The sequence below is a fragment of the Acomys russatus genome, chromosome 1 (assembly GCF_903995435.1).
Source record: "Acomys russatus chromosome 1, mAcoRus1.1, whole genome shotgun sequence".
In the NCBI taxonomy this organism is placed as follows: domain Eukaryota; kingdom Metazoa; phylum Chordata; class Mammalia; order Rodentia; family Muridae; genus Acomys; species Acomys russatus.
Window position 1 is genome coordinate 7,682,516 of NC_067137.1, and position 18,394 is coordinate 7,700,909.

An 18,394-nucleotide genomic window follows, 5' to 3' on the forward strand; every position below is an offset into this window, starting at 1 on the left:
TGGCAGTATACCAAAAGGCCTGAGACCTGAGCAGGATGCCGATGACTCTCTAGCTAAAGTTTCTTATTAAGTAAGGCTCCCCAAAGTGTGAATAAGGATTTATCAAAGGTGGAAAAATGTAGATACTTTCATAGAGTGGTGCAAAACCCATTATTTCAGAGTTTAGAAAACAATGAAATACACTAAAAGCATCCTTAGGAACGTCATTTAAGGCTTTAAAGTGACGGTAGAAGCTAACTCCTTTTCATTTTCCACTACAAATGAATGATGCAACGAAAAGGAAGAAAGAAGAAGAAGAAGAAGAAGAAGAAGAAGAAGAAGAAGAAGAAGAAAAGAAATAAATAAATAAATTAAAGAGATGAGCTGGGCTTTGTGGCCAGACTGAGGCGTGAAGAGAGTGTACAGTAGTCCAAGAGAGGTCAGAAAAGCGGAAATATAGAGTCGGAAATATAGAGGTGGACGCACATTTGCCAAATCTTAACCCCTTCCTTTGAGTAAGAGCGTAACCTAACTGCTTCCAGATTCAGGTTGCAGCCTTGCCCCGCCCGCCCGCGCCCCGCCCCCTGCCCCGTCCTGCCCCCGTCCCCGCCCCCGTCCTCCGAGGGCTCCTGGGAAAGCAAGGCGGAACTTCCGGAGTTTGAAAAAACTTCCGGCGGGAACCGGAAGATTCCGCATCAGAACTCCAGTCTACTGATTCCGCAGGCCGGAAGGTGAGCTTTGTGTTTTCTTTGGCAGCAGTGCTTCGGGTACGCCGATTCGGCGTCCCAGCCCCGGTGTTTTGTGGGTCCCTTAACGTTCTGAGTGCTCGTTTGTGAAAGAACATTTTTTAAAATGAAGTTTCGCTACATTTTAGTATCAGCGGTCGATCACACAATCTACACCTAAAAAAATCTTACCTGGCGCGACCTTTAATTGCGCTGTTAACTGTTAGCGCATGGTAGGCGTGAGAAAGCGGGGTGAACTTTTTTTTCCCCCTATCCCGCAGTGTCAGAAGTGAAGGAGGAAGCGCTGTCAGATCGTGGCGCTCGGATTCATTTGCATCTTGAGTGGTGCTCTGGGCACATAGGAGGCGCCTGGACAGTCGAGGAAAAGGATGAATGAGAACCCTAAGCATTTTCTTCAATCTCTCCACATGGCAGCTTGTCGTTAATGTATGTGCAGTGAGAAACAAGGATGGTCTTGGTACTTGGGGCACTTAGTTCTAGGACCTTTGCCTTATAACTAACTCTACCTTTTGGGTAAACCATTTACTCCCATCCAGTCTCAAGATTCCATTCATAAAAGAACACAGCAGAATCTTTCCTTTTCTTTCTTTCCTTCTCTTTCTTCTTCCTCTTCTTCCTCCTCCTCCTCCTCTTCTTCTTTTCTTTTTTTCGCGTCCGCCCCCCCCCCCCCCCGAGATAGAGTTTCTCTGTGTAATAGACTTGGCTGTCCTCTTTGTAGACCAGGCTGGCCTTTAACTCACAGAGATCCTCCTGCCTCCGCCTCCCGGGTGCTGGGATTAAAGGCCTGCGCCAGCAAACCTGGCCAGCAAGGGTTTTTCATAGTGAGGGCTAGCTGTTACTCTCCTGCTAGGTAAGCATTTGTTTTTGTTTGTTTGTGTGTGTTATTGTTTTTAAAAAATCATTTGAGGATCTCTGCTGACATTTGAAGCACTTTTGTTTGCTCTCTCTCTTCGCTCTTAGAACAGTGGCTCTCAGCCTGTGGGTTGCTATCCCTTTGCAGGTTGACTGATCCTGTCACAGGGATCGAATATCAGATACCCTGCGTATTAAATATTTACGATTCATAACCGTAGCAAAGTTACAGTTATGAAGTAGTAGTGAAAATAATTGTATGGTTGGGGTCACCACAACACGAGGAACTGTATTAAAGAGACTCAGCGTTAGGAAGGTGAGAACTGCTGCGCTAGAAGTTTAAATGCTCTTTTTCCTTTTTAAATACTGGTGTGTGTGTGTTGAACTTTCTTCCTACTTTCACTTTCCCCAGTTTGTAGTGCCTCCTCAGTGACATCCCAGCAACCTCTAAATAGCTTTAAAGGAGTTTATTGTATAAATCTGAATCCTTTTTAAAAGATTTATTTGTTTAATGTATATGAGCGCTACATCTGCATGTACACCTGCATTCCAGAAGAGGGCATCAGAGCACATTATAGATGACTGAGCTACCATGTGGTTTCTGAGAATTGAACTCAGGGCCTCTGGAGGGGCAGGCAGTGCTCTTAACAGCTGAGCCATCTCTGCAGCCCAAATCTGAATCCTTTTATACACGTATGTGTTGTATATATGTGCAGGTGCATGTGCCTGAGGTGACGAGAGATTTAAAAAAATAGAATGTCTTTAATCACCTTCTTGTTTGAGGCAAGGCTTCTAACTCAAGCTGGACTTCACTGATGTGTGAACACTGACTGGCCAGCTATCCCCTATGGTCAGTCAGTCCTCTTGTCTCTGTCTCTGCAACCCCATGGAAATCTGAGCCTTAAAGCCTGGGACAGAGGAATTAGGGTTTTCAGTACGGACAAGATTGTGCTGTACTGATTAGTGATGGTTGGGATCAATGCCAACAGAAGTTCCCAACTACAGGAAGTGATTCTGGGACTGTCACCCGCTGCTAATGGGGGAGCCTTAGTGTGTGTAAGTGCACTGTAACGCTCAGGTGACAGAATTGCCTAATGGTGTGTATCCCTGTTCTGTGGCACATTGTCTGCTCTTCAGACATGTCCATCATTGAGATTTTGGTTACCTCATCACGTGTTATAGACATGGGAGGGGTGGACATGGAGAAACAGGTTTTTAAAGTGGAATATACAAATGCCCGAGAGGATGCTAATTGCATACAAACAATAACTGCTTGTTTCTGCATATCCTCTTTCTAAAATAGATCTACCTGAAATTGGCCTGTATTCATATATATTTTCGTTTCTCATCTCTCTTTTTACATTTTTTTTTTTTTCTCTTTGTAAAAAGATACTTGTGTCTGATCCAGTTTTCTGTGGTACATTGACTCTGGGATACTTACTAAAGAGGTGGTTCAAAATAAGTGTTTTAGGGAAACCTTTAAAGGCCCACAGCTAATCTAAATATTAACTGTGGTGTTTAATCTTGGTTGCCAGCCTGACAGAACCTGGGGAGAGTGAACCTCAGTTGAGTAATTGCTGCCAATTAGTTGCCCAGTGGGGATGTCTGTGGAACATGTTCTTGATTGGTAATTGATGTTGGAGAGCCAGCTAACTGTGGGCGATGCCTTACCTAAGCAGATGGGCTTGGCTTGAATAAGAAAGGCAGCTGAGTGAAAGCCTGAGAGAAAGAAAGCTAGTAAGCAGTGTTCCGCTGCAGTTTCAGCCGTGGCTTTCCCTGATGGACTGGCTATAACCTGTAAGAGGAAATAAACCCGTTCTACACCAAGTTGCTTAGGCCATGAGCTAGGACGACAGCCTACCAAGGATTTGTGTTTCCCTATTTGAAACACCTTCCTGTTAAGGCTGCAGCGTAGCATCAGAGTCGGCATATAATCATCTGTGTTTTGAATTACGGTGTAGAGCCGGGCATGGTGGTACATGCCTGTAATCCCAGCACTCGGGGAGGCAGAGGCAGGTGGATCTCTGTGAGTTCGAGGCCAGTCTGGTCTACAGAGCGAGGAGTACTTCTCCCTTTCAAGACCCGCCCCCTCCTTCCCTCATGGAAGTCTGAAATGTTTAATAGTACTAAAACCTACATATACCACATTTCTTCCTATGTATACATATCTGTGGTACTTTTTTATTTTTATTTTATATATTATATATAATTATCTTATTATATATAGCTTAATTTATATATTAGGTAAATTAAGGGATTAACAACTACTAACAAGACAGAATAGTTAAAACTGTATTGTACTTGACTTGTCAGTATTGTTATTCATGTTTTGGCAGTTAAGTAAACCGGTTCCTTGAACTCAAGCACTGAGATACAGCGACAGTTGACGTGACTGCTAAATCACTAAAGTGCAGGAATTAGTGTGTACAGAATGACTGCTGCATAGAGGGAGAATTTGTGTCCGATAAGGCATGGTGGAACAGGATAGACATTTTATTCTGCTACTTTAGAATAGTGTGCAATCAAAACCTATCGCTAGTTTATTTTTGGAGTTTTGTGTTTAATGTTGGTGAGCTTGAGTTGACTGAAATACCTCAAACTGTACAAAGCCAAACCTTGGGTGGAGGTGGTCTGATGCTACTGTGTGTGCAGGTTGGGAGCATGTAAGGTGAGCATGCGAAGGCTGCTTGATGGGGAGCTCGGCACCTTTAGATTTTTTCCCCCTACTGTTTTCTTTTTTGTTGCAGGGTCTTCCCGTTCTCTTTCATGGAGGACAAGGATCTAACTGGTGGCTTTTTTCTTTTTGGTTTTTCAAGACAGGGTTTCTCTGTGTAGCCCTGACTGTCCGGGAACTCACTTTGTAGACCAGACTGGCCTGGGACTCAGAGATCCACCTGCCTCTGCCTCTGAGTGCCGGGACTAAAGGCGGGCGCCACCACACCTGGTTTGCTTGCTTTTGAGACAGGGTGTGTTGTATGCCAGGGTGGCTTTGACCTCACTGTGAGGCTGAGAACAACCTGAAGCTCCCTCTCCTTCTGCCTGCACCTCCCAAGCACTGCCCTGCCACTTCTGCTTTACAAAGGGCTAGGGATGGAACCCAGGATTTCATGCCCACCAGGCAAACACTCTCCCAGCTGACCTGGGTCCCCAACCCTGACTGGTGATTTTTAGGGGGGATTTAGAAACCACTTTCAATGGTTTCTATGTATCCACATGCATTTGTTGTCTTCTACTGACTCTGCTCTGGGAAAGACACTTCTCCACTTTTTGTGGGTTAGTTGCCTAGTAGCATGTGGGCTAGGGCACCTAAAAAGATCTTTTTGTCAGAGTATACCCAGCTCCAGATCCCTTGGTCCTAAGGAGGTCAGAAATGACTTCTGCTGTTTGTCGGTCTTTCTTTTTTGTTCATTTTGTTCATCCATCTGTCCTCCCTCCCTCCCTTCTTAACTTTTTAAAAAATTAAAAACAAAATTAAAGGAGACTGACGGATAAATTCATTTGGTTCTCAAATGCTCCAGTTACTGACTTGGAATTTTAATTTTTATATAATAACCTCTATTAATCTTTTTGCAGTTGAGTTTTGAGTTATGTCCAGTGACACCTGTGTTTTCTTTTCCTATTCAATGTTCTGAAGATGACCCTCCCCTATAACCAAAGGAATTAAAAAAAAAAAAAAGAGTGAAGGAAGAGATGGGAGATTATCTATCCCATGTGCTGCTAGCAGACTGCTTTTCTTCTGTTCTACACAAGTCTGCTTCGTGGCTCTGTACTCACTGGGTGGAGCTGCTGGAAAACCATATTCCTCTTTGTGAGGACCTCTTTAGTGTTTCTGTGAGGCGTTACTTCTTCTTATACCTGGAACCAGAGGTCTACCCTACTCCCACTGGTCCAGGAACTTGTTTAAAAGATTCTAAACCTGACAGCTAATGCGTGTTTATGGTTTGGCAAACAGCTTTGGGTAATAAATGCTTATCAGTTTATGTAAGTTTGCTTACTTATTGTATTATGTGATATCTCTTGTCATTTGTCTTAACTTTCTTTTTTCTCTTGTGCTGAGCCTTTGAATATTGTGAATATTTCTGGTGGCATTCTGGTTACTCATTTATCTTGCATGAGGATATTTGGTTTGTTTTGGGAATCACCTTGCAGCTTCCTCAGTTGATTGGCAGTTTGACCCCTAACTGTGTGATGACACTTCTACTTTAATGTTATGAGAAGATACGAAAGAAAAAAAAAGTTCTTATATTTGAGAAACAGTTTAATAGATGACTTTGTAATTTATTGACTGGCAGTGTCACTATAAAATGATATGTGAAGGATAGTCAAGCCTTTAATTCTAAAATAAACTTATTACTCTATAGGGTCTTGTATTTTTCAAGAGATGTCCCCACACTCAGAAGTTTTTTGAGACCCTTGCAAGGCTGCTAGGTCCCTTTCTGACCACCAGGCTACATCCTGTTCGAAGCTAGTGTTTGGGCTTGCAGATAAACCTTTTATTTTTCTGCTTTCTATGGCATTTTCTAACAGCAAAGCCTTTGGAGTGTTAGTTTTGAATGGAGAATCATTTTGTAGCCCGACGAAATGATGTAACTCTTCGTGTCCTGCTGAGTCTATTCCATTTCTTCCAGATGTCTTCATTGCCAAGAAGAGCGAAAACACAGGCCAAGAGTGTGGGACCCACGGATGAACTTTCCTTCTTCTCCGAGTTGTAAGCATATTAGTACACTGTGTTGTCGGGGGAGTGGTGAACATCTTAAGAGTAGTGTAGTCTCTCACTTAGAAACGTGTGTCCTGCATCCTTACAACAACTATCTGTTGTACTCACGCTGTGATGCAGGAGAGCGAATAGCTAGCTAACCCATACGCACTGTTTCCTCTGCTCAGGCACACAGTTGTTTACATTGCTTCAGAGTAGAGCTCTTGCTCATGCGGCATTGCCACTGTGTGTAGGGCCACCTTTTGTATTGGTGGCTGCCTGATGCTTTGTAGGATGGTTAGTGGCATCTGTGTCCTCTACCAAATAGACAGCAAATACTTCTTGGTGTAACAATCAAAAATGTCTTTAGACAATGCCAAATGTTCCAGGGGCTCAAAATCATCCTCAGTTGTAAATCGTTGCTATAAAGTACCATCTAACATATGCCTCTGACATTTGTTAAAGAATAAGGGATTGATGTTAGGCCATAGGACTGTTATAAGGAAAATTTAAATCAGGTCAGGGGGTAGGGAGCATACTGTATGCTTGTGGTAGAGGGGCATTTTGGATAGAGTAGCCATGGTGTGCTTTGTAGGATATACCAAGAGATCCATTTGAGATTTGCTTGTTGCTATGGTTGAGATAAATGTACCCCAAAGGTCACTACTGGGGTAATGGTATTTGGAGGTGGTGGGACCTTTAAGAGTTGTGGGCTAAACCGGGTGTGGTGGCGCACACCTTTAATCCCAGCACTCGGGAGGCAGAGGCAGGCGGATTGCTGTGAGTTCAGGGCTAGCCTGGTCTACAAACTGAGTCCAGGACAGCCAAGGCTACAGAGAGAAACCCTGTCTCGGGAAAAAAAAAAAAAAAAAAGAGTTGTGGGCTGGTCTGAAGCTCTTAGGTCACCGGAGGCAAGCCCACCAAGAAAACTGTAGGACCCTGGCCTTCTTCTCTTTGCTCTTGCTTCAAGCTCTGAATGTGTTTAAGCATATTTATTCCTGCCTTTCCCACCTGCTGTCTTCATCAGAGCCCCAAGCCAATGGGGCCATTGGATTTTGGAATTGAACCTCCAATGCTGATAGATAAGCCATTTATTAAGTTAAGTTATATCAGTGTATGTCAGTGTAGTGACCCAAAACTTACAAACAAAGAGTGCACCTCAGAGCAAGATTTAGATTACGTTACAAACTAAGAAAGCAGCAAACACAAAGACCACTAGACAGCAGTGAGTCGGTGTTTGGGGGCACAGCAGGAGCAGTGTGGCCAGTTAGGAGCCGTCATATCAGAGTGTGACAGGAATAAGATTGTAACTAGTGGGATTTTAGGGTCTCTGAGGAGGTGCTAGGCCTTTACTGGAAGGAAGTTAGGAAACCACTGGAGTGGTGTGGGCAGCGACCTGACCTGATCTGGCTCATCTTTCTAAAATATCTTGATGGCTCCTTGATGTGTAACAGGCTATGAGGGGGACAGGAACAGACGTGTGAGGGTGAAACAGGGAGCTTGCTGTAGAAGTGAGAATGGCGAGACCCCGTCCACCTTGGGTAGACTCCTGAAGGAAGAGTAGAAAGGACATGGTCAGACCATGTTCCTGCTTTCTGGGAAGACCAGAGACATAGGTATGAGCGTTCGAACCAAGATTCTGTTTTGTAGCGAGCAAGTTGGTGTGGTTGCTGGACATCTACCTGAATGGAGATCTGCAAGGGAAAGTGTCTCTGCAGATGTAAAATTGTGATTTCTTTATTGACTTATAGGATAAGACATAAACTAGAGAGAGAGCCTGAGGACTAAGACCCTGGGCTGTCAACGCTTTGAGGCTGGGGAGAGAAAGAGGACTGAAGTGAGCCGTGTGACGGGTGTGCCCTGCAGCTGGCAGTTCCCATGGGCTGGGTGATGAGCTCTGCCTAACTGCCTTGGGCCACTTCCTGGGTAACAAGTGACTTTGGGTCCTTATGATTTCTTCATAATAATGAAAAACAACAGCAACAACAACAAAAAAAACCCCTGCACTATTAGCAACATACACATGAAGTAGGGTTAGTTAGCAGTCCTGCTTGATAAGTGATTAGACAGTAGGGAGGAAAGATACCCTGTTCGGGTGACAGCAGGAGGGGACCCCACGTCCCTTTGTCTCCCCCTTGCCTTCTCCTTTTCCCCCTTCCCCCTTTTTTCTTCCCTCTTCCTTTTTTTCCTTTCCCTCCTCTTTTTCCCCTTTCCTTTCTGTTCTCTTTCCTTCCCTTTACCCCTTTTAGTGTGTGTGTGTGTGTGTGTGTGTGTGTGTGTGTGTGTGTGTGTATACCCATGTGTGTGTGTGTGTGTACCCACGTGTATGTGTGTGTGTGTGTGTGTACCCGTGTGTGTGTGTGTGTATGTACCCACGTGTGTGTGTGTGTACCCATGTGTGTGTGTGTGGGTGTGTGTGTGGGTGTGTAGGGTAGGGCATGGTCAGAACTTCTGATCCTCCTACCCTCAGACTCCCGAGTACTCAGAGGAATATCTGGTAGAACACAGGTTTTTGTTTTTTAAGCTAGCTTCTGCTTTTAATAATTACAAATGATGTCTTTAGGACAATATATATCACACACACATATGAAATACAATAATGCATTGGCCAGGTTCTACATGAACACAGGTTTTTAAATTAGTTCCCTTTGAATCCACTCTTTTAGTGATTTTGTTTTTTGTTCTGCTTAGTCTCAAGCTGCTTACCAAGCTCTGAAAAGAATTTTTGGATGGTGTCAGTGGGTTGGCCTGCCATCTTGTTTTCTTGGAACATGATTTAGCTGAGAAGTCATCTAGATAGATTCTTTCCTCTCGGCAGAACTGAGACTATTCAGGAACTCAGACGGTCTCATTGATTGATCTCAGGTCACTCTGCCCCGCTGTTCCCGACATCTTGGGCTGGAGGGCTGTGCCTTCTCTCCTGCTGATGTGAGTTTGATTCTCAGAGAAGCAGTGTGTTCCAGTCTATTCAGGGTGTAGATCTATTCTGTGGAAGGAAAAGTGGTCAATAAAAGAGCTGAAGAGTCTTGGTGCTGGCTTCTTATGCAGCTTAGGGTGTTTTAAAAGCTATTTCCCAGTCTTTTCATTGTTTGAATAACTTAGTGCATTTTAAATGGATTTGATTGGCATTAGGAACTTAAGTGCTTTTTATGGTTAAGATTGAAAGGCTCACATTGACAATGGTGTGACATGGCCCAGTATGTTACTTAAGGCACTGACTGAATTTCTGTCATGTGCTGTGGGCACACAGGCGTCAGACTGAGGAAGGAGTGCAGAGACTCCTGATTAGTGTGTGTGGTGGGGAGAGGGCACTTCTGCATGACTCTCCGGTCACCTGTTCAGTTCTTAGCAATGCCGTTCACAGCCTGTGTTTCCATCACTGCATTTTATAGCACACATTTCCAGCTACCACTTAAGAAGCTTGTGTCTCTTTTATCCTTTGTCATCTGGTTCGTTTTTCCTGGAAGTCCTGTTGATTTACTTCTAGGTCATCTGGCTCTGAAGAAGATGACAAGGAAGATAGCATTTGGGAGCCTCAGAGGAAAGTCCCCAGAAACCGTAAACAGCCTGCTTCCAAGGAATCCAAACGAAAACAGGGGCCTCGGGTGAAGAAGAGCACCCCATCGGCGGATGATGTGACAACAGTTAAGGAGGAGCTGGTAGGTGGGACTGCTAGATGTGGGAAGGCCTGGGTGTTTTTTCCACACAGGGAGGGGCTGTTTCTTTCTCCTTATACACAGCAGGACAGACCATATAAATGATACACACTTCAGGGCAATGGTGCCCCTGTCAGAGCCTCAGGATTACTTAACCACTACAGCAGCGCTTCTTCAGCTGCTTCCTCTCCGCTCTCCAAGGAGCTGGGCTGGGGATAGAAGTGGTGGTTGGATAGTGATCTCGGCAAATACTGTGTGTACGGTTAGCAGGCGGCATGCCCAACACTTCACTCTCAAGATCTTGTTGGGAGTGCTGCAGCTGCCATCCGTGTTTTACAGCTGAGAAGCCTAGGCAAGAGATGTTAAGTGGCTTCCTCTTAGAACGAAGGCAGTGAGTGCAGGACAGGGTTCTAAGCCAGCAGCTCAAAGGCCAGTGCACCTCTCAGGGGTACTTTATGTTGCCCTGCTTGCAAGTGATGTGCACTGAATGCTGGCTAATAACTAGTGCCTAGAAATAATCATCATGAGCACTTGAAACTCGGAGGCTGATGTTGGGAATTAAATAGAAACTTGTCTAATGAGCACGGCTGGGACTAGGAACTAGACAAGCCCACTGGGGCTTATTGATGGCCCCTGTGGCATGGGCTCTGGTCACCGCAGTGACACGAGCAGGGTGTGATTGTGTAGAGCTAAGGTAGTCCGCAGCAGCCATCTCCTTGCAGGCCCTCTTGTCACTGGGACTGAAGCACTCAGAATCTAGTTGTTCAGTTTTCTTTGCCTTATTAAAGATAGAGGAATGCTGGGCATAGTTGGTTTTTCATAGACTGTTTTTGTTACTTTGGTGGCTTCCTTTATGATGGGCATGCTCTTTAGCTATGCTGTGTCATTTGATTAGGCTGTGAATTGTAGACCTAGCCATTTTGCCTTGCCACCTCTGTTTGGATCCACTATGTTCGCGTGTGGGTGTAGGCTTGGAGGCCGGCTGCTGTGCATTTCATGTATGTGCGGTGGGCGGCGTTGGGGTAGAAGGGTCCTCGCTCTGCTTCTTAGTACTCATTGGCAGTTAGAAGTTTAATTTTGACTGAAACGTTCTTGGGAGCTATGTTTGTGCCAGCTATGTCGCTTGAGTGATGGAAAGCCAGCCTGTGGCTGTAGGCTCCTTAAGGGCAGCTCTTTGCATTATTGTCACCATCCCCAGTGCTGAGATGATTGTCAGGTAAAGTGACACTGGAGGGAGCAGTCGTGGTGTACATTGCTTCTGGGTATCTGTGTAGCTGCTGGGCAGCCTCCTCTCAAAGAAAAAGGATGCTAGCTAGCCACAGTACTATACAGTTTTTAACCTAGCACTTGGGAAGCTGAGGTAGGAGAATTGCTGAAAGTTCAAAGTTAGTCTGGGCTCCATAATGAGTTCAAGGCAGCCAGGGCTGTAGTGCAAAAAGCAAACAAAGACAAAAGAAGAAAATCTCCTGCCTTTGGCTGCTGCTGCTGTTTACAGTCCCGAACTGTCTGAGCAGGTGGTGATGTAGTCTTCTGAATTTTACAAGTGTGTAGATGTTATTTTTCTCTTTCTAAATGGTTGGCTTTGATTTCATTATATTTGTTTGTTTGTTTGTTTAAAGATTTATTTGTTTATTATATATACTGTGTTCTGCCTTCATATGCATCATAAGAGGGCACCAGCTCTCATTATAGATGGTTATGAGCCATCACGTGGTTGCTGGGAGTTGAACTCAGGACCTTTGGAAGAACAGTCAGTGCTCTTAACCTCTGAGCTATTTCTCCAGTCCCCGTATTTGTTTATTAATTTCTGAATTTATTTAAATAAGTTTGTTTGTTTGTTTGTCAGGTCGCATGTAGCCCAGGCTGGCTGTGTGCCTGAGGATGACCTTGAGCTCCAGTCCCCTCGTCTCCTCCTCAGTTCTGGGAGTGTGGGCATGCGTCACCATGGCCTGGTTTTTTTGAGGGCTCTGCATGTGCTAAGCATGCGTGCTGACAAGCACACACTCAGCTGAGCTTCATCTGCAGCCCTTTCTTATAACTTAATCTTGTTTTCCTGGCACGTGTAGGCCTATCACTTACTTGTTTTGTGAAATTAAACTTTATTCATAAATCATCCATCCACATGCAAATATAAGAAACAACAGGGAGAGATTCCAGGTACTCTTTATCTGGTTTTCCCCAGTGGTAAAATTTTAGTGTCTTCTGTATGTATAGTAAAATATAATGACCAGGATATTAACACTGGTAAAATCCTCTGTATATGTAAAGCCCTCTGGTTTTCCATGTGCTTATTTCTGTGTGTGTGTTTGTATTTAGCACTGGGCAGTGCTATTGCATGAGTGGGTTTCTGTAACCATCACAAGGATCCCTCATGTTGTCCTTTTGTATCTCCGTCAGCGCATCTCTGACGCGTGATGAGATCTACTCTGCTTAGGAAGGTTAGATAAATGTGCTCATATCGTTTGTAACTTTGGGATGGGGTTTTCCCCAACTCAGCCTAGTCTCCTTGAGGTCCGGTTAGGTTGTGTATGTTGATAGTTTGTTCTTTTCTTACTTCTAAGCTATATACCAGGGCATTTGGTTTCTAATGTTGCAATTCTTGTGCTTTCTTTTTGTGACTCATAGAATAGCCCGGTGGCAATTGTTGATGCCGACTTGGAAGAGAAAAATCACAAATTGCATATGGCAAAGACGCTGAAAACTGCAGTGAAAAAACAAAAAAACACAGCTCAGAGGGCCAAAAAGAAGTTGAAAGTTGATGAGGAGATCAGCCCCGGCAGCCCCTCCGAGGGTGGAAACAGCAATATGGAGACAGCATCAAGAGACACCACGTGGGAGGGTGCGCACAGGAAGGAGGAGAGTGAAGATGACTTCACATTTGCCCAGTCCCCTCTAAAGCGGCTCAGGACTGAGGCGTGTCCTCAGGGGAGGCCGGTCAAGTGCCCTGAGAGTGCCAGTGGCATCAAAGAGGAGGTGGAAATGAACTGGGACATAGTACAGGTAAGAGCACTCGTGTCACTTGTGTGCTGTGACCCCTGGATTGGCACACACTGTGTTAGCTAAGGGACATGCTGGCAGTTTTGAATCCTCTTTTCAGTGTGAAAGTGATTTCTGGACTCAGGCTTTGGCCACTGTCTCTTTTCCTGGCTACACTGTTTGTAATCTGGCTCAGCAGCAGCAGCTCCTGCTGGTGTGAGCTCTGCCCTCAGCCGGGAAAGGGCGTGGCCCTGGTACTGGTCCGTTCCTGCACTAGAGAAGGGGCCCTTAAAGGCTCACTGCCACATTTTTGCTTTGAGTTTGGATTGTATTTCTCCATAAAAGCAGTGTACATGATTAAGTCATTGGCTGTTTTTGCACCAAGTATATTAGGAACAAGACCCAGTAATGTTTTGAAGACAAATTCTTTAAGCCTATAATCCCAGCACTGGGGGAGGCAGAGGCAGGCGCATCGCTGTGAGTTCGAGGCCAGCCTGGTCTACAAAATGAGCCCAGGACAGCCAAGACTGCACAGAGAGACCCTGTCTCAGGGCGGGTGAAGGGGTGATTCTGACTTGAGGTTTCTCCCAGGTTGTGTTTCCTTTCCTTCTGCCACACTCCCTCCTTTTTAGCTGCCTTGGGGCATGGTAGAGACTAGAAGGGTGGCTCATGGCAGTGAGTCTTAACTTTGAGTGCTCCGACACATCCTGGGGCCACTAAGGCCGGGGTGTGGCCTTCCTCCTTGTATGTCATAATGGATTCTTTCCTTTGCCATATATTGCTGCTGTAGAGCTCAGGGTTTCTGGGGGTTCTAAGACTGGGACTTGGTGACACCTTTGTTCTTCAGAGGGCCGTGTTTGGTTCCTGTTGGTTTGTTTTTCTGTTACCTATAGAGTGTCACTGGTGGTTTTCAGTCATTGTGGTTCTTCTCCCGGCACACTAAGGAATCTAGAATGCTGGTTTTGCTTTTTTAAATGCACCATGCAGAAAGCCATTGAGAAGCGGTGTAAATAGATTTGTAAGTCTTCCTCTGCTTCACTCACTCAGCTCTACAAGGCGATGCTGTCACAGAATACATAGGTCATGGGCCAACCGCACTGTATTCACTCTCACGGCTTTCCTTAAACCTCATCCTTGGTCCAGAGCACCAGGGCAGCGGACCTGCCCCACTTCCCTTGCTTTGCCCGTTATCAACGCTGTAAGCCTATTTCTTTACAAGGTAGATCCCCCTCTGGTAGTGACAGAATACAGGAGGAAGACAGGAGGGTTTCAAGGGAGCTTTCCGACCCCGAGGTGAGGGACAGAAGCCGTGCTGCGGGGAAAGCTTCAGCACACACGCAGAGTAGCCGTGCCCAGTGCTCAGCTCAGTGTCAGTTGGAGACATGCTCACTCATTTTAAGGTCTTGAAACATTTCATGGCCTTTGCCTACTTGGAAGATAGAGCTATACTAGTCTTTCCTTTGTAGTCCAAGCAGTTTTGCCTCCTGTGAATTGGAAGTGGCTTTATTTTTAATTGAAACAAAACCAAACCAAAGCAAACCAAGTGCAATACATTCTGATTACTTTCTTCCCCCAAATCCTCCCAGAGTCTCCCTACTCACCCAACTCCATGCCCTTACTCTCTCTTTAAAAAACAAAAACAAACAAACAGAAACCCAAGAAGCACAGCCCAACGTAAAATCACAAGAAACAGAAACCAAAATATACATGCAGAAAACCAAGAAGACAAAAAAAAAAAAAAAAAAAAAAAAAAGGAATGTGACCAATATACCAACCGAGACTCCATTGGAGAAAAGGAATTTTTCCTTTGCTCGCTGTGATCAGCTTCAGGGAGCTTCTTGCTGCGGGGTGGAGCCTTGTCCTCTTACACCTCTTCTTGTGGCATCTCGGCTCCTGTCTGTGACCTTGGGAAGTGGGTGTCACTGCCTCACCTTTACTGAGCAGCCTATTGGCCGCTTTGCTAAAGTCTAGCATTTCAGGTTGAAAAACTGCCGGGGAGTTTACATACGTATTTCTTTTGATTTAACCTAACAAACCTTCCCTAGCTTTAACATTCCAGACAATTCTTACTTATTATGTGGACTTTCTTTTTTGTGTTTTTTAAATCCTAGCTCCTCATACCAAGAAAAACAACTTGGGAGAGAAACTAACTTTGTCTTAAGACCGTATTGCGCCTTCCAAGTATGGCTGGAAGTCACATGCAAGTCAGAGAACCAGCTTTGTGTGTTTAAGGGGGAGTCTCGAATATTTGCACAAAGATCAGACTGAAAGAAATGTCTTTCATGTCCTTACTTTCTTCCACAAAATACATATCTAAGTTTTGGGGGACAAACCCTGAAGTACCTTGTCAGAAGGCAGTGGTTGCTATAAACTACCTGCATACAAGTCATTAATTATTACTGATGGAATGCTTCGGCAGTGCCATTAGTTTCTTGCAGTTGAGTGCTGTTCCCACGGCCCCGCCCACCACTCTGCCCTGATCCTCCGTCCTTCTGTTGAGGTCTGTTTCTTAACTCTGCGCTGTCCACTGGCTTTTCAGGGACTTCACTGTCTTGTGTGAGGAGGGCAAGCTCCATAGCCTGTGCTTAGTTAGCGTTTAGACTTTACCTACAAACACACTTTGTGTCTCTTTCCTGGCCTGAGACTGAGGACTGCTCTCTTGAGCAGAAGCAATGTACCCATTTTCATCTGTCCCCTTATGTCCCCCACGAGGATGTTAGTAGAAATTGAAGACGTGACCAGCATGATCAGTTGTTGGCAGAATTAACTGTGCTGAGGTTGGGATTGTTGGGATGCAGTCTCTTGATTCTGAGGGTGAGCCTGCGCAGGTGCAGCGGCGCTGCGGCTCTTAGTAACACTTCCTAAATTAGTGAGAAAAGCACTCCCTTTTTGTTCGTTCTCTTCCCCTTGTGTCTCTGCACCTCTGCACCTCACTGCCTTTCTGCATTAAATATAGATGCAATGCTTCTTGGTAGATGGGGCCTCCTTGCTCTGGAAGAGCCTGGCCAGAGTAAAGAGCGTTATTACTGTATCCTAGTTGGTAGAATTTGTTAGAGGCTTTACAACATCAGCCGGCTTTGATGATGGCATACATGTGTGAGGTTGCCCAGGGTGTTCAAGAGTGTAACCAAGCAACTTCCCGGCTGTGAACAGCAGATTCCCTGCTACACCCCCTTAATCCCCCCTGTTCTCTCCTGTAACCTCTTCTCTGATTCCCGGCAGTTTGTATTAGCTGTCTCCATTCCCCTCTTTACATAGCATTTTGTGTGACATAGTGATGTAATCTGCTCTTTGGGTCAGGTGGTGAACAGTCGGAATCAGCAATTTTTCAGAAGGGAGCGGTTCCAGTTGCTGGCTTGGGAATGCTCCTGAACACAAAATCCTCTCACTCTTACTCATTAGTGAGTCATTGAATTTGATGGGAACTCTTTTACATATGGAAGTTTTGGGTGATTAAAGCTGTGGAGGATTTGCTGATGCCCAGATGTTGTTTTTATCAGTGAAGAGAGGGGAGTTCATCCTCTACCCCCACTCTGTAAGAAATCTCAGGGCACATGGAGAGAAGAAAGCATCTTTCTGGATGTTTGCTAGAGACAGCTAGAGGGCAGTGAGAAGGAACTCTGCCCTGCCTGCTCTAGTGCTCAGGGGAGAGAGGACAGTTTAAGGCCTTTGTACTTTTGCTGATAAATCCTTTGTTTTGCATACAAATTGAATTTCTTGAAGAGGTAATATAGCTAGTGGGACTTGGAGCAATTTATTCTTGGGCTCAAGTTTTGTGTGTATAAAGTGAGAATAATATTAATCTCTATCTCATATAATTTAAGTGAGTTAATACTGAACACAATAAGCCTTTTACAGATGTATAAAGCAGCAGCCACAAAGTAAAAGTCAGCAGTAAAGTAGTTATTGTACTACTCCCTGGGCCCCTCCCTCTCTGCAGTTCTTTCTTACTTTTCCTTAATAAATCCATATCCCCTTTACTTAAGTAAGCAAGTGAATACATAAATAGGTAAGTAAGTAATGTTAATACTTTAAAAGTAAAGACTACAGTTTTCCTGTTCTGCCTTTCCACATCCTTCAGGGTTGCTCTCTGCTTTCATTATTGTTGTTTGCCTTGTTTTTCTAAGACACAGGATGGTCAAGCCTTACCTGGCCTTCCTGGCACAGTGTATTTTAGGTGGGACCTCACAATCGGCATTTTCTTCAGGGCCATAGATGATGCTTGTGCCATTGCTGTGAGGGCCACAGACTGAGCTGTGCTGTGGTCCACAGACCTCACAGCTTCTCATAGTCGTAGGTAAAAGGGGACTCCGCAGCTGCCCTGGAGCAGTGGGAAGTCAGTTTTTGACTGGCTCCTTTCCCAGGTAGCTTTTTGGGAAGAGGGCTGGTTTGTACAGTTTATAATGCTGAGGATTACCCCCAGGGCCTTGGGTACATGAGGCAAGAAGGGTACTATCAAGGTGTTTCGGAGTCCTAGGATTTTACTTACCTATTTCCATCTTGATTATCACTGGATCAGTATGGCCTGCAATGCCCTTTCAGTTAGGGTCTAAGAAAGCCTTCATGTTCAACAATGAAGACTGGCAAGCAGCTCATGGCTGAAGGATGTGGTGAGCATCAGACAGTGAATGAGAAAGCATAGATTATTAAGGAAACATGGTTAGACTAGGTAAGTATGCTTAGGTTTTTAAAAAAGATGTAGAAAAAAGAAAAAGTTAGGCTTTTTAGGACCTCAAAACATTCCTAACAGTGAAGCTCTGAGCATCAGTACAGCAGAGTAGGGGCTTTTTAGAAGAGTAAGTGCATTATCTTATTGTGGGAATAACTATCTCCCATCTCTTCCCATGTTTTCAGGTAAGTCAGCCTTTCTGGGGTGGGGGCAGATCCCTGCCAGGTGATTGGTAAGGCCAGCTTATTAACCTCTCATGGAAGAAACAGTAGCATGCAATGGAGTAATTTTTGGAGCAGATCAGAGGATCTTATCTCCTAGGGCCAGGAGACCTAAAGAAGGAAAGTTGTGATTACCAGGTAAATAGGAAGTGAGTCCAAAGCCAGCCACTGGGAGGGTCTGCCTGCCCTTGGTGGCTTCCAGTATGACCAGTTCCTATTTACTTTGTCTAACAGAGTTTGGATTCCAGGTACTGTGGGAAAGCAGTGATGGTTTTGACCAATTAAATGACCTGCTCTAATATTCACAGTGCTCCTTATGGAAGTAGGGGTAGGTGAGTCTGGAGTGCCTGCAGGGAGGGCGGTTACGGCCATCTCAGTGATGACGGCTGGAGGACAGGAAGACAGTAAAGAAGTGCTTTCTAACTGGCGTTGCCTGGTTCTTGTAATGAGTCGGACTGAGGAATTGGAGCTGCTTGGCCTTTCCAGTTTGAGTTGCTGTTTAACTAGGTACACCTAAGGAAACATGGAGGATGGGTAAGTTTGAGAGGAAGCGCACTTTGCAGATACAGGCTTGTGATACCCATTAGTTTTTTGGGAAA

At 45.0% G+C, this 18,394-nt stretch overlaps 1 protein-coding gene across 1 annotated transcript in view; it reads left to right on the forward strand.

The window, feature by feature from the left end:
• The first annotated feature begins 647 nt into the window (after positions 1 to 647).
• Srbd1 (S1 RNA binding domain 1) overlaps positions 648 to 18,394 on the forward strand; it is a 157,789-nt gene continuing 140,042 nt past the window's right edge. Inside the window, exons 1-4 of the mRNA XM_051159864.1 lie at positions 648 to 710; positions 6,206 to 6,285; positions 9,761 to 9,932; positions 12,555 to 12,929. Of these exons, the coding sequence (XP_051015821.1) occupies positions 6,206 to 6,285; positions 9,761 to 9,932; positions 12,555 to 12,929 (627 nt within the window). The 5' untranslated portion in view covers positions 648 to 710. The remainder of the gene's footprint in view (positions 711 to 6,205; positions 6,286 to 9,760; positions 9,933 to 12,554; positions 12,930 to 18,394) is intronic.